The sequence below is a fragment of the Nerophis lumbriciformis genome, linkage group LG22 (genome assembly GCF_033978685.3).
Source record: "Nerophis lumbriciformis linkage group LG22, RoL_Nlum_v2.1, whole genome shotgun sequence".
Lineage (NCBI taxonomy): Eukaryota > Metazoa > Chordata > Actinopteri > Syngnathiformes > Syngnathidae > Nerophis > Nerophis lumbriciformis.
This window is the reverse complement of record NC_084569.2, coordinates 37,934,660-37,950,523: the sequence shown is the minus strand read 5'-3', so window position 1 is coordinate 37,950,523 and position 15,864 is coordinate 37,934,660. Positions and strand designations below refer to the sequence as shown.

At 43.7% G+C, this 15,864-nt stretch overlaps 1 protein-coding gene across 2 annotated transcripts in view; it reads left to right on the top strand.

Moving 5' to 3' along the window:
• The window catches only part of aldh3b1 (aldehyde dehydrogenase 3 family, member B1), a 41,823-nt gene that overhangs the window by 11,852 nt on the left and 14,107 nt on the right, over nucleotides 1-15,864 (top strand). For both annotated transcript variants that reach the window (XM_061973832.1, XM_061973831.1), the window contains exons 5-7: nucleotides 3,448-3,533; nucleotides 5,397-5,478; nucleotides 9,945-10,337. In XM_061973832.1, coding sequence (XP_061829816.1) covers nucleotides 3,448-3,533; nucleotides 5,397-5,478; nucleotides 9,945-10,337 — 561 coding nt within the window. The remainder of the gene's footprint in view (nucleotides 1-3,447; nucleotides 3,534-5,396; nucleotides 5,479-9,944; nucleotides 10,338-15,864) is intronic.

Here is a 15,864-nt window from a genome sequence, read left to right as displayed (position 1 = left end):
TAGTACTGGGGTCGGCAACCCGCGGCTCTAGAGCCACATGCGGCTCTTTAGCGCCGCCCTAGTGGCTCCCTGGAGCTTTTCCAAAGATGTATGAAAAATGGAAAAAGATGAGGGGAAATAATTTATTTTTTGTTTTAATATGGTTTCTGTAGGAGGCCAAGCATGACACAAACCTCCCTAATTGTTATAAAGCACACTGTTTATATTAAACATGCTTCACTGATTGAGTATTTGGCGAGCGCCGTTTTGTCCTACTAATTTTGGCGGTCCTTGAACTCACCTTAGTTTGTTTACATGTATAACTTTCTCCGACTTTCTAGGACGTGTTTTATGCCACTTCTTTTTCTGTCTAATTTTGTCCACCAAACTTTTAACGTTGTGCATGAATGCACAAAGGTGAGTTTTGTTGATGTTATTGACTTGTGGGGAGTGCTAATCGGGCATATTTGGTCACTGCATGACTGCAAGCTAATCGATGCTAACATGCTATTTAGGCTAACTATATGTACATATTGCATCATGATGCCTCATTTGTAGCTATATTTGAGCTCATTTAGTTTCCTTTAAGTCCTCTTAATTCAATTTATATCTCATGACACACTATCTGTATGTGAAATGGCTTTTAATTTTTTTGCGGCTCCAGACAGATTTGTTTTTGTATTTTTGGTCCAATATGGCTCTTTCAACATTTTGGGTTGCCGACCCCTGATATAGTATATATGTTTGTAATATTTAGTCTAGGTGAAAAAACAAACGTCAATAAAAAAAAATGCCATCCATCCATCTTCTTCCGCTTATCCGAGGTCGGGTCGCGGGGGCAGCAGCCTAAGCAGGGAAGCCCAGACTTCCCTCTCCCCAGCCACTTCGTCCAGCTCTTCCTGTGGGACCCCGAGGCGTTCCCAGGCCAGCTGGGAGACATAGTCTTCCCAACGTGTTCTGGGTCTTCCCCGTGGCCTCCTACCGGTCGGACGTGCCCTAAACACCTCCCTAGGGAGGCGTTCGGGTGGCATCCTGACCAGATGCCCGAACCACCTCATCTGGTTCCTCTCCATGTGGAGGAGCAGCGGCTTTACTTTGAGCTCCTCCCGGATGGCAGAGCTTCTCACCCTATCTCTAAGGGAGAGCCCCGCCACCCGGCGGAGGAAACTCATTTCGGCCGCTTGTACCCGTGATCTTGTCCTTTCGGTCATAACCCAAAGTTCATGACCATAGGTGAGGATGGGAACGTCGATCGACCGGTAAATTGAGAGCTTTGCCTTCCGGCTCAGCTCCTTCTTCACCACAACGGATCGATACAGCGTCCGCATTACTGAAGACGCCGCACCGATCCGCCTGTCGAGCTCACCATCCACTCTTCCCTCACTCGTGAACAAGACTCCGAGGTACTTGAACTCCTCCACTTGTATGACACCAAAATATCATCAATTGAATTTGTTTTAGTCGGCCCTGTAAATCATCCAGCAGCTATAAAATTATAAAAGGATGTTGCTTTGCGTATGCCATCAAGTTTGCACGTGTTTAAGTACACGCAAACATTTAGTAAACCAGGGTAGGGCTGCAGCTAACGATTATTTTTCTATCGATTAATCTATAGATTATTTTTTTCGATTAATCGGTTAATCTATAGATTATTTTTTTTCGATTAATCTATAGATTATTTTTCCTTTTACCGATTATTTTTTTTATTTAAAATGAAGAGGAAAAAAAAAAGTATGGCCACTCAGTCAACATTGACAACAACATGACAAAATATTCTGTAACAATGTAAACATTTAAAACTTTTAACATTTAACAAAATTAAAAGTAGCTTATTTGCTTTTTAATGTGCAAATATAAAAGTAAACATCCAGTGCAAATCTTAATATTCTGGAATAGTATAAGCATTTAAAAAGTAAAAGTATTGCTTATTTTGCTTTAAAATGTGCAAAAATAAAGATAAACATCCAATACAAAAAAGTGCAAAACGGAAATATTCTGTAACAAGTGTAAACATTTCAACAAAAGTAAAAGTATTGCTTATTTGCTAAAATGTGCAAAAATAAAGCTAAACATCCAATACAAAAAAGTGTACAGTGTAAACATTTCAACAAAAGTAAAAGTATTGCTTATTTTGCTTAATAACACAACAATGATAGTATGATTAAAGTGAAAGTTAATTGTTGGTTTGTACATAGTATATGTAACTGTTAATGTTGTAAAAGGTATTTGCACAACTAATTAACGTTAGCGTTTGTGACACGTCTTGTGCCGTGGGGTTCTTTCAGGACCGACAGACTGAACGCCAGACGGCTTTGCCAGGTTTACAATCTTTTAATTTTACACAAAGTCTTTTCTCTTCCAACTCTTTTCTCTTTCTTTCCTCGCTTTTCAGCTCCTCTTCCTCGCTCGCTCGTCGTCCCCTGTCTCTTGCAGCGTCGCTCCCGGCGCGCCCCACCTCGCCGCTCGCTCGCCGCCGCCGCCTCTCCACAGCGTTAAAGAGGAGCGCGTCTTTGTAAACACTGAACAGGCACGCCAAACGCGCCTCTCAGAGCAAACGGTGCTTTAGTTTATGAATTTACAACGCAGATACAAATGACACATTCATGTTTTTGTGTAATAATGACAACGTATACGCACGCGGACGATTGACTTGTTGATGGTGATGGCAAGAACGCTGTCGGGGGTTTTCTTTTCAAATGTTCGTTCATGATAGGCCATTTCCGCTCGACACAGTGTGCATACAACAACATTATTAGGCCGTTTATTGAAATACTCCGACACTTTTGACGACTTTTGGCGTGCTTTTTTCCCCTCGCTCGCATCGTCTGCTTTGCGCTCCGCCATGACAGTAGTGTGACGTAAATATGCGACGCGCCGACGCACAAAAACGGCGTCGACGTATTTACGTAACCGATGACGTCAACTACGTCGACGCGTCGTTTCAGCCTTAAACCAGGGTCTTACTGTACAATGTCCGCTCTCGCTGGGAGGCCGACATCACGAAATCCCGCTGAGATGAAGAATTAATCACAATCTTTATGAAGGGTTAAAAAAAAAAAAAGTACGGCAAGCGAGGGTCTTTTTTGCCAACCTGAGGGTTTCTGGTAAGAATCCAGCTTCTGCCATCCTAGTGACGGTTGTCATGTCCTTGAGCAAGACACTTCACCATCCTTATTCCCAGTGCCACCACACAGGTGTAGGAATGTGTTGACTCCCTTGTTCTTGTTCCTGTTCCTGGGTAAATGAAGACTTTTTAAAAAGTGACTGTGGAGCATGGCATTAAAATGAGTCAAAGCATCTTCTACTGGATACATAACACGAGGACCTCATTTCTAATAAACACACCATATAAAGTATTTCTGATTCTGATATTACCTGCATTTTTTAAATGAAAAATAACTGTTGCTGTAAATGTTGTTGTTTTTTTTATTCAACTGTCTTTTGTCTTTACTGTATGAATCCAATCAGGAAACTGTGTGATCATCAAACCCTCTGAGGTCAGCGCTGCCACGGACGAGCTGATCGCAGACCTTATTCCTAAATACCTGTCACAGGTAAGGACATTTTTGAAGGTGCAGGGATGACTTGACAGTGGTGTTGTGTTGTTAGACCAGTACACGGGGGTGTACATGACCTGAAGGGTTTCCTATGATCCTCTCAAGTTGTAACAACTACCCAAAAAGTAATTACCCAAAAATAATAAACAGCTTGTTATTGTTATTAAAGAATAATTCTAAACATTTGCTGTGCAAAAAGACAACCTTATTTCCCAGTAAAATGTTTCTGCCGATAACCACACACAGCAACTGGTTGTAACTCGGTTTCATATACCTTGTGTTGTGAGCATTTGCGCTAACTTTCAGTGCTGAAAATACATTAATTACTAATTAATTAATTAATAAATCACTCACCATATTTGGATGCCAAAATATTAGAAATATTATGATGTCATGGTATAATTTGCGTAAACTGCCATGATGCATATATTTTCTTTGAAAAGGCTAAAACATACTTGCCAACCTTGAGACCTCCAATTTCGGGAGGTGGGGCGGGGGGCGTGGTTGGGGGCGTGGTTAAGATATATATACATAAGAAATACTTGACTTTCAGTGAATTCTAGCTATATATATATATATATATATATATATATATATATATATTTTATTACATATATAGGGGACGGCGTGGCGCAGTGGAAGAGTGGCCGTGCGCGACCCGAGGGTCCCTGGTTCAATCCCCACCTAGTACCAACCTTGTCATGTCCGTTGTGTCCTGAGCAAGACACTTCACCCTTGCTCCTGATGGGTGCTGGTTAGCGCCTTGCATGGCAGCTCCCTCCATCAGCGTGTGAATGTGTGTGTGTGAATGGGTAAATGTGGAAGTAGTGTCAAAAGCGCTTTGAGTACCTTGAAGGTAGAAAAGCGCTATACAAGTACAACCCATTTATTTATTTATATATATATATATATATATGTATATATATATGTATATATATATATAAATAAATAAAAGAAATACTTGAATTTCAGTGTTCATTTATTTACACATATACACACACACATAATACTCATCTACTCATTGTTGAGTTAAGGGTTGAATTGTCCATCCTTGTTCTATTCTCTGTCACTATTTCAGAACACACACATTAAGAAAACGGGAGCTCTAATTTGGGAGTCTGAATTAGGATCAGAAGTTCCTATATAAACATTGCGTACTCACGTCGCCTTTTTGTATTGATTACTGCAGCTGTGCACTGGATTCATTCACAAATACAAACTACAACTCACGAACACTTTAGAGTTAGGCTCCATCATCAGAATGTGTACTTAAACTTATAAAGATCACATGGATATTATTCAGTGAGTTGATTCACCAAAACTAACCTGTTATACAGGAGGAAAAAGCACACAGGCCGTTGTGTCCTTGGGCAGGACACTTCACCCTTGCCCCCGGTGCCGCTCACACCGGTGAATGAATGATGAATGATAGGTGGTGGTCGGAGGGGCCGTCGGCGCAAATTGGCAGCCACGCTTCCGTCAGTCTACCCCAGGGCAGCTGTGGCTACGAAAGTAGCTTACCACCACCAGGTGTGAATGAATGATGGGTTCTCACTTCTCTGTGAAGCGATTTGAGTGTCTAGAAAAGTGCTGTATAAATCTAATCCATTATTATTATTATTATTATTATTAATGTCGTGTGTAACTTTGCTGCCTCTTGACCAGGACTCCCTTGAAAAATAGGTTTTTAATCTCAATGGGATTTTTTCCTGGTTAAATAAAGGTTAAATTAAAAATAAAAAATCATAATAAAATCCGTAATCTTAGAATTTGCCTCAAATGAGTTGGCATTGGTGGGATTCAATGTGTTGTGTCTTAAACATTTGTTGACAATAAATTCAACAATTTTTCATTTCACAGGACTGTTATGCGGTGGTTCGTGGTGGACCAGAAGAGACCAAGGCTCTTCTACAGAATCGCTTTGACCATATCTTCTATACCGGTAAAATAATGTGGTTGAATACAATTGATGTATAAAAAGTCAGCTACCGTAATTTCCGGACTATAAGGCGCACCTGACTATAAGCCGCAACAGCTAAATTTAGGGGGATATACAGATTGCTCCATATATAAGCCGCACCCGACTATAAGCCGCAGGCGTTTTGATGTGTAATTACCGTAGTATATAGGGGTTCCTGCTACCACGGAGGGGATTGTCGGGACAGAGATGACTGTTTGGGAACGCAAAGCGTCCCATTTATTAACAATAAATCTTTCAATCATTCAATCAAACTTTCCCATCTTTGACATGGCGAACAGCATTCGTGCAGAGTACAAATAATACAACGGTGCAAAGTAATACAAAGTGCTCGCCTGTAACACGGCAGTAAAAGTGCAGTCCCGCGGCCGTTTACGTTATCAAAATAACCAGCCTACTACCGGTATATGAAAAGTCAGTCTTTAATCATTGTGTCATCGTCTTCCTCCTGCGTATTAAAACCACCGAAATCCTCTTCGTCGCTGTCGGAGAACAACAGGTCCAACTCTCTCTCCTTTGTTCTCGCTCTCAAAACCTTCCTCTTCGTCAGTGGAATCAACGGCTCCGGCTTCGTCAGCCGTTACGCCGTCCTCTTCATCATCACGACGCAGCAGTCCAGCTTTTCGAAAGCCGTTGATGATCGTGGATGTTTTCACACTTTTCCATGCCGTCAGGATCCACTGGCAGACTTGAGCAAAAGTTGCTTTTCGCAACGCGACCAGTTTTGGTGAATGATTTCTCACCGTTAGTCATCCATGCCTCCCACTGAACTCGTAGTGCCACTTTAAAAGCACGATTCACACTGATGTCCAGTGGCTGCAAATGCTTCGTTGTGCCCCCAGGAATCACAGCTGGAATAGAGTTTGTGCTCTTGATGGCTGCTTTCACAGAATCTGTTATATGGGCTAAAACGAGCAGTGCTTTTTTTTTGCGAAAAAATCCCCCAGGTCGCTTGCCATAGCACTCATTCAGCCATTCCTTCATAACGCTTTCCATCATCCACCCTTTCTGGTTGACTTTTACGGAGATGTCTTTCGGGAATTTTTCATTTGGCATAGTAATCCGTTTAAAAATCACCATCGGTGGAAGCTTTAGTCCGGATGCTGTGCAGCCCAGAACCCAAGTGAAATGTGTTCTCTCATGGCCAGTTGTTCTCAGTGTGATGGGTAGATAGACACAGGTGTAAAACAGGGATGTGTCATCGCTCCAACACTATTTTCCATTTTTGTTGCTACTATCCTTCATCTCACAAACATACATCTGCCCCAGGGAGTCGAAATAATGTACAGAACCGACGGTCAACTCCTCAACATCAACCGTTTCAGGGCTAAAGGTCAAACCACCACCATATCCATCATGGAGCTGCAGTATGCAGACGATAATGCCCTCATAGCCCTCTCAGAAGAGGACCTACAGTGCACTCTGTCTGCTTTTGCGAAGGCATACAAACAGCTTGGTCTTGCCATCAATATAAAGAAAACCCAAATCCTCCACCAATCACCACCAAACAGTAGTGCGCCTGTCCTGCCACCAAACCTGTCAATTGACAAAATCCGACTGGAAAATGTGGACCACTTCCCATATCTCGGGAGCCTCCTGTCATCTAAAGCTGTCATTGACGATGAAATTCACCACCGCCTCAGCTGTGCCAGTGGGGCCTTCTCAAGGCTGAGGAAGCGAGTCTTCGAGAACCGTGACCTCCAAGCAAAGACCAAAATCCTGGTCTACAAAGCAGTCGTGCTCCCCACCCTTCTGTATGGGTCCACCTACAGCAGGCACTTAAAGGCACTCGAGACCTACCATCATAGATGTCTCAGAAAAATCCTCAGGATCAGCTGGGAGGACCGACGCACCAACACCAGCGTCCTGGAGGAGGCTGGCTTGCCCACCATCACTGCCACGATAGCCCAAAACCAACTCAGATGGACTGGCCATGTAGTCCGCATGCCTGACTCTCGCCTCCCAAAACAAGTCCTTTATTCCCAGCTTGTTGAAGGGAAACGGGCCCCGGGAGGTCAAAAGAAGAGAGTTAAGGATAACATCAAGGCAAACCTGACAAAGTGTCGCATAGACCTTAAGTCTTGGGAAGTCAAGGCAAAAGACAGGACGATGTGGAGAAACCTTGTCTGTGAGGGTGCCGCGCAATATAATGACGACCTCCGCCATGCTGCACAAGACAAGCGCAGACAAAGAAAGGAGAGAGCATCCACCAAAATAGGCCCAACCCAAACCCACCACCACTACATTCCCTTGTCCACATTGCCCCAGAATAATCGGGTCCAGAATCGGCCTCCACGCCCACCTGAAGACCCACAAAGACCAGGAAGGAGGACAGTCATACTCGACCACGAGTGACCGCCGATGATGATGATGATGGACGATTCACCTTTTTTGTTAACAGTCCTTGTGAGAGGCAAGTCAAAGGACAGAGACACTTCATCCACGTTTATTATCTCGTCCGGTCCGATGGAATATTCGTCTATCTTTCTTTGTGTGAATTCGCGGAATTGCTGACTCAGAGTCGCCCGTGCCCTAATGGACAGTCCTTTTCGTCTCATAAATCTGAGACACCATGATGGGCCACCTCTAAAATCTTCAATATTCATTTCTTTGGCGGTTGTTTGGGCTTTCAGTCGGATCTGCACGGTGGAAACACCCCGGCCGTCTGCTCTCTGTGTGTTCACCCAGTCCTCAAGAAAGTTTTCAAGTTCCGGCCATCTGCTTTTATTACCTCTGAAGGATTTTTTTGTCTTTTTGCATTGAATCAGTTCTTCATGCTGCCGTCTCCAACGTCTCACCATTGATTCATTGATGTCAAGGGTACGTGCAGCAGCTCTATTTCCTTCTTTGACAGCCAGATCGATTGCCTTTAACTTAAAAGCAGCATTATATGCACTTCTCCGTTTGTTTTCCATATTGAGGGTGTTTGCATGAACACTTCCTTCGCGCAAACTGTCGCTGACGCTCTCCTGCTCTTTGTTTTGCTCTCTCTCTTACCTGGCGCCAGATGTCTGCCTCGGTCTCGCGCATCCTCGGTAGTGCGCGCCCCTGGTTACCGTAAGCCGCACCGTTGTATAAGCCGCAGGGACCAGAACGAGGGACAAAAGTAGCGGCTTATAGTCCGTAAATTACGGTATGTGTGTATCAATTGCATGTACTTGTTTTGTGGTAACGTGGAATTAGTATATGTGCAAAAACAAGTTAAACCCCAGCTGCATTGGTTAAGTCCAGCAAGTAACAGACTGAGTTGAAACACAGTTGGCTGCTAAATTCATAATTCAAAGCTGCTTTAAGTCACGATTAGGTAGATGCTTATAAGTAGGGCTGGGCGATATGGCCTTTTTTTAATATCTCGATATTTTTAGGCCATATCGCGATACACGATATACAGGTAAAAGCCAGTAAATTAGAATATTTTGAAAAACTTGATTTATTTCAGTAATTGCATTCAAAAGGTGTAACTTGTACATTATATTTATTCATTGCACACAGACTGATGCATTCAAATGTTTATTTCATTTAATTTTGATGATTTGAAGTGGCAACAAATGAAAATCCAAAATTCCGTGTGTCACAAAATTAGAATATTACTTAAGGCTAATACAAAAAAGGGATTTTTAGAAATGTTGGCCAACTGAAAAGTATGAAAATGAAAAATATGAGCATGTACAATACTCAATACTTGGTTGGAGCTCCTTTTGCCTCAATTACTGCGTTAATGCGGCGTGGCATGGAGTCGATGAGTTTCTGGCACTGCTCAGGTGTTATGAGAGCCCAGGTTGCTCTGATAGTGGCCTTCAACTCTTCTGCGTTTTTGGGTCTGGCATTCTGCATCTTCCTTTTCACAATACCCCACAGATTTTCTATGGGGCTAAGGTCAGGGGAGTTGGCGGGCCAATTTAGAACAGAAATACCATGGTCCGTAAACCAGGCACGGGTAGATTTTGCGCTGTGTGCAGGCGCCAAGTCCTGTTGGAACTTGAAATCTCCATCTCCATAGAGCAGGTCAGCAGCAAGAAGCATGAAGTGCTCTAAAACTTGCTGGTAGACGGCTGCGTTGACCCTGGATCTCAGGAAACAGAGTGGACCGACACCAGCAGATGACATGGCACCCCAAACCATCACTGATGGTGGAAACTTTACACTAGACTTCAGGCAACAAGGATCCTGTGCCTCTCCTGTCTTCCTCCGGACTCTGGGACCTCGATTTCCAAAGGAAATGCAAAATTTGCATGGTTGGGTGATGGTTTGGGGTGCATGTCATCTGCTGGTGTCGGACTCCCTGCTGTTTTTCTTGGGAATTAATTCTTCCTTCATTTGTTACCAGATTTGCACCTTCTTTCTCTCGTATTATCGAGGGCGTATACATATGGCGTTACATGTTTTGTTTTTATAAGTTCACAATGGTAACGACTGTTCTCTTGTTTCAGGTTCTCAGGCTGTGGCCCGAAGTATCCTGCAGCAAGCCTCAGTCCACCTGACCCCAGTTACATTAGAGCTTGGTGGCAAGTGCCCATGCTTAATTTTTGGACAAGTTGGTATTGCGGCGGCTGCCCGCCGCTTAGCATGGGCCAAGTTTTTCAATGCGGGACAGAGCTGTGTCGCACCAGACTATGTACTGTGCTCTCAGGCGACATGTGATGCCCTTCTCCCAGCTTTGCGCGAAACACTGAAGGATTTTTATGGGAACACGCCTCAAACATCTCCCGACTTTTCTCGCATTGTGTCACAGCGACACTGGACTCGTCTGACAGAACTACTGAAGAAGTCCAGCGCCAAGGTCGTCATGGGAGGAGAAAGCGACCAGAAGGACAAATATATTGGTGAATAAGTCTCATTTTAATAACTTATTTACTTCCATTTACAATGATATACCGTATTTTTCGGACTATAAGTCACAGTTTTTTTCATAGTTTGGCCGGGGGTGCGACTTATACTCAGGAGCAGGGACGTGCACATGATTATAGAGGGGCAGGGGCTCAAAGTCAGAAAAGGGCAGGACATTTTTTTTTGGTCCTTTACACAATATGGAAATTAATGTAAAATTAAATTTGCTAATAGGAAGCTAACTATACAACTATACTATACTGCAATATTTGATAAGACCTCTTCTCCTACATCACTTGTATCTCCTTCAACTTCCCCCTCATCTATGGCTTCCTCTGCAGTAGTATCATCTGCCTCCCTTCCTGTGGATTCTTCCTCCCCAACATTTACCGGGATTTCTATGGCTTCCTCTGTGTCAGGAGTTGCATCTAAAGCCTCTTTTCTCTCAGGTGTTGCTTCTACACTCTCCACCTCCTCTCTCTCAGGTGTTGCTTCTAAGGTCTCTGCCTCTCTCTCAGGTGTGACACTTTCTGAGGTCTGTGGTCTTTCTTCAATTCTGGTGCTAGTACTTGGTTTTAGCCATGCATTAAGAGGTCTGCTACCCTTAGCTGCTTCCTGGCGCTCCTTCTCCTTCCTTTTCTGTATCCTTTATTTTTTTGGCATTGTGCTGCAGGCATAATCAACATGAATCAAGTTTAAATACAGATGGTAATATTCCTAACAGATAATCTACATCTTATATCCCCAGAATGCTGAAATTATTATTATTATTAATAATAATAATAATAATAATGATAATAATGGGATGAGAATCAGCACCTCCAAGTCCGAGTCCATGGTTCTCGCCAGGAAAAGGGTGGAATGCCATCTTCGGGTTGGGGAGGAGACCCTGCCCCAAGTGGAGGAGTTCAAGTACCTCGGAGTCTTGTTCACGAGTGAGGGAAGAGTGGATCGTGAGATCGACAGGCGGATCGGTGCGGCGTCTTCAGTAATGCGGACGCTGTATCGATCCGTTGTGGTGAAGAAGGAGCTGAGCCGGAAGGCAAAGCTCTCAATTTACCGGTCGATCTACGTTCCCATCCTCACCTATGGTCATGAGCTTTGGGTTATGACCGAAAGGACAAGATCACGGGTACAAGCGGCCGAAATGAGTTTTCTCCGCCGGGTGGCGGGTCTCTCCCTTAGAGATAGGGTGAGAAGCTCTGTCATCCGGGGGGAGCTCAAAGTAAAGCCGCTGCTCCTCCACATGGAGAGGAGCCAGATGAGGTGGTTCGGGCATCTGGTCAGGATGCCACCCGATCGCCTCCCTCGGGAGGTGTTTAGGGCACGTCCGACCGGTAGGAGGCCACGGGGAAGACCCAGGACACATTGGGAAGACTATGTCTCCCGGCTGGCCTGGGAACGCCTCGGGATCCTCCGGGAGGAGCTGGACGAAGTGGCTGGGGAGAGGGAAGTCTGGGCTTCCCTGCTTAGGCTGCTGCCCCCGCGAACCTACCTCGGATAAGCGGAAGAAGATGGATGGATGGATGGATTATTATTATTATTATTATTATTATTATTATTATTATTATTATTATCATTATCATTATTCTTATTATCGTTATTATTATTATTATTTTGTTAACCCACAAAGAAATAGCAAAGTCACTATAAACTTTATATCTAAACCTCTACTGTGAGAGAAATATGATCCGCCGTAAACACAGTGCATTTTCTTTTGAAAATTAACCCGGTGTTTTATTTTGTATTTTGTACACTACTTCCTGTCCCGCACGATCCGCTCTGCTCTGTGCGGATTTGATGTGCCGTGCTCCGACGTCCGGCAAAAACAGAAGCTGACACATTGAATAAAGTTAAAGTTAAAGTTAAAGTACCAATGATTGTCACACACACACACTAGTTGTGGCGAAACTATTATTATTATTATTAATAATAGAATAATACAGCGTTTTTCTGAAATATTACCCATATTAGATGCTGAATAAGTGGACGGCGACTAGACCATAACTCACAGGTTCAAGTTGCTCCACTGTCACGTCTCCTCAGCGCCGCAGTTGGCTCTCTCTCCTCTCACTTACTCACTCACTCGCCCTCTCTCTCTCTCTGGCGGAAGCGGCAGGCTCAAACAACCCGGTATTACAAGAAAACGTGGAGTTTTTGTACCGCTGTTTTTTTTTTACATCCCTGACAGGAATTTATTAATGTTGTTCAAAGAAAAAAAAACGAAAAAAAAAAAACACACACACAGGCAGAGGGCACTTTTTAAGATGAGGCAAAAAGGGCAGGGGCTCAAGCACCCATAGGGCCCTATGTGTGCACGTGCCTGCTCAGGAGCGACTTATGTGTGAAATTATTAACACATTAGCGTAAAATATCAAATAATATTATTTATCTCATTCACGTAAGAGACTAGACCAGGGGTCGGCAACCTTTACCAGTCAAAGAGCCATTTTGACCAGTTTCACAAATTATAGAAAACAATGGGAGCCGCAAAAATTTTTGACATTTTAAATGAAATAACACTGCATACAAAGGTTTTTTTTTTGCTTTGTGTTATGTATAAACCAGGGGTCTCAGACACGCTGCCCACACCTTTTTATGGAATTTTTAAGCTGGTGCGGCACGCGGGTTTTAAATGAATAGCGCTTGTCAGCGTCATGCGTGCAGTGATGGTACAGCATATAGCGCCCACTACAACCAGCGTGGCTGATCAGCCACATGTTGAATGTGGCTTTCGCTTGCTCACGTAGGTGACAGCAAGGCATACTTGGTCAACAGCCACACAGGTTACACTGACGGTGGCGGTATAAAAAAAAACTTTAACACTCTTACTAATAATGCGCCACACTGTGAACCCACACCAAACAAGAATGACAAACACATTTCGGGAGAACATCTGCACCGTAACACAACATAAACACAACAGGACAAATACCCAGAATCCCATGCAGCCCTAACTCTTCCGGGATACATTATACACCCGCACTACCAAACCCCGCCCACCTCAACCGACGCACAGAGGGGGGGTGGGGGGGTTTGGTGGTAGCAGGGGTGTATGATGTAGCCCGGAAGAGTCAGGGCTGCATGGGATTCTGGGTGTTTGTTCTGTTGTGTTTATGTTGTGTTAAGGTGCAGATGTTCTCCCGAAATGTGTTTGTCATTCTTGTTTGGTTTTGGTTCAAAGTGTGGCGCATTATTAGTAAGAGTGTTAAAGTTGTTTTATACGACCACCGTCAGTGTAACCTGTGTGGCTGTTGACCGAGTATGCCTTGCTGTCACGTACGTGTGCAAGCAGAAGATGTATATTGTATAACAAATGTTGGGCTGGCACGCTGTTAATACAGATTGTAGAGGGCGCCAAATGTTGTACCATCATGGCACGCCCTTATTATAGCTGTAAGGGTGAAAATCGGTGAATATTAATCCCGGGAGTTTTCTGCGAGAGGCACTGAAATCCGGAAGTCTCACGGGAAAATTGGGGGGTTCAGCAAGTAAGCTGCTGAGCCGCATCAGAGTGATCAAAGAGCTGCATGCGGCTCCGGAGCCGCGGGTTGCCGACCCCTGGACTAGACGTTTAAGATTTCATGGGATTTAGCGATCAGGAGTGACAGATTGTTTGGTAAACGTATAGCATGTTCTATATGTTATAGTTATTTGAATGACTCTTACCATAACATACCAGGCACGTTCTCAGTTGGTTATTTATGCCTCATATAGGTTGATTGGCAACACTAAATTGGCCTTATTGTGTGGATGTGAGTGTGAATGTTGTCTGTCTATCTGTGTTGGCCCTGCGATGAGGTGGCGACTTGTCCAGGGTGTACCCCGCCTTCCGCCTGATTGTAGCTGAGTTAGGCTCCAGCACCCCCCGCGACCCCGAAGGGACTAAGCGGTAGAAAATGGATGGATGGATAACGTACACTTATTCAGCCTGTTGTTCACGATTCTTTATTTATTAGGGCCCGCATGGCCCATTGCAAAAGGACTCCCGAAGGGAGTCCTTATGCAATGGGACATAAGGAGCTATTGTATTTGTAAGGTTTTATTCTTTATTCTTTAAAGTTAAAGTTAAAGTTAAAGTACCAATGATTGTCACACACACACTAGGTGTGGCGAGATTATTCTCTGCATTTGACCCATCACCCTTGATCACCCCCTGGGAGGTGAGGGGAGCAGTGGGCAGCAGCGGTGGCCGCGCCCGGGAATCATTTTGGTGATTTAACCCCCAATTCCAACCCTTGATGCTGAGTGCCAAGCAGGGAGGTAATGGGTCCCATTTTTTTATAGTCTTTGGTATGACTATAAAATTATAAAATTATATTATTCTTCCGCCGCCACATTAAACTGTAATTTGACCCACTTAACATGCTTCAAAACTCACCATATTTGACCCACACATCAGGACCTGCGAAAATTGCCTTTTTTTTAAAAAAAACGAACCACAAAACTCAAAATTGCGCTCTAGCCCCCTAGGAAAACAAAAACTAGACTGCCTGTAACTCCCACTAGGAAGGTCGGAGAGACATGAAACAAAAACCTCTATGTAGGTCTGACTTAGACCTACATTTCATAATGGTACATTGTCGGGCTAAAATCAACAGGAAGTTGGCAATTCCCCCTTCAAGACAAAAAAGTACTAAAAACAGTAACTTTTGCCTCTTTGAGCTGTAATTTGACCCCTTTAACACGCTTTAAAACTCAGCAAACTGAACGCACACATCAGGACTGGCAAAAATTGCGATCTAATAAAAAAACCTAACCCCAAATTTAAAAATTGCGCTCTAGAGCAATTTTTTAATAAAACGGAGAAAAAACTGCTCCTCGGAAGAAATAAAATGACAAAACTGCCTGTAACTCCCACTGGGAAGGTCGGAGAGACATGAAACAAAAACCTCTCCGTAGGTCTCATTTAGACCTACATTTCATAGATTAACAACCCCCAGCAAAAATCAACAGGAAGTTTGCTATTTCCCCTTCAAAACAAATTTTTTGTAAAAACCGGTCACCTTCCTTCAAAAACGAACTCCTCTGAGCGCGTTTGTTGTTTCGCCTTCAAACTAACACAGGAGAGCGATTGAACCCTTGTGATTACAATGACAGAAGCGCTTTTTTTCTAACTGCTCCGGTTTCGATTTTATGACCCTTCAAAGACCCGCTGTGCTGATGCTGCTGCGCTGCTGTTTTTTTAAGATGGCTGCTTAAAAGCAGGAAGCACCAGCGTGCCCACACAATGCAGACAAGGTAGGTACACTAGACTAAAGTCTTGGGACACTTCAGACTAAAAGTAGACAAAAGTATTGGGACACTTAGGACTAGCACCTGCCAAATACGCGGGCCCGACCAATGCTGCTTGCAGCTTTAATTTTAAATTGCCTTTCAAATGTCTATTCTTGGTGTTGGCTTTTATCAAATACATTTCCCCAAAAAATGCGACTTATATATGTTTTTTTCCTTCTTTATTATGCATTTTCGGCCGGTGCGACTTCTACTCCGGAGCGACTTATACTCTGAAAAATACGGTAA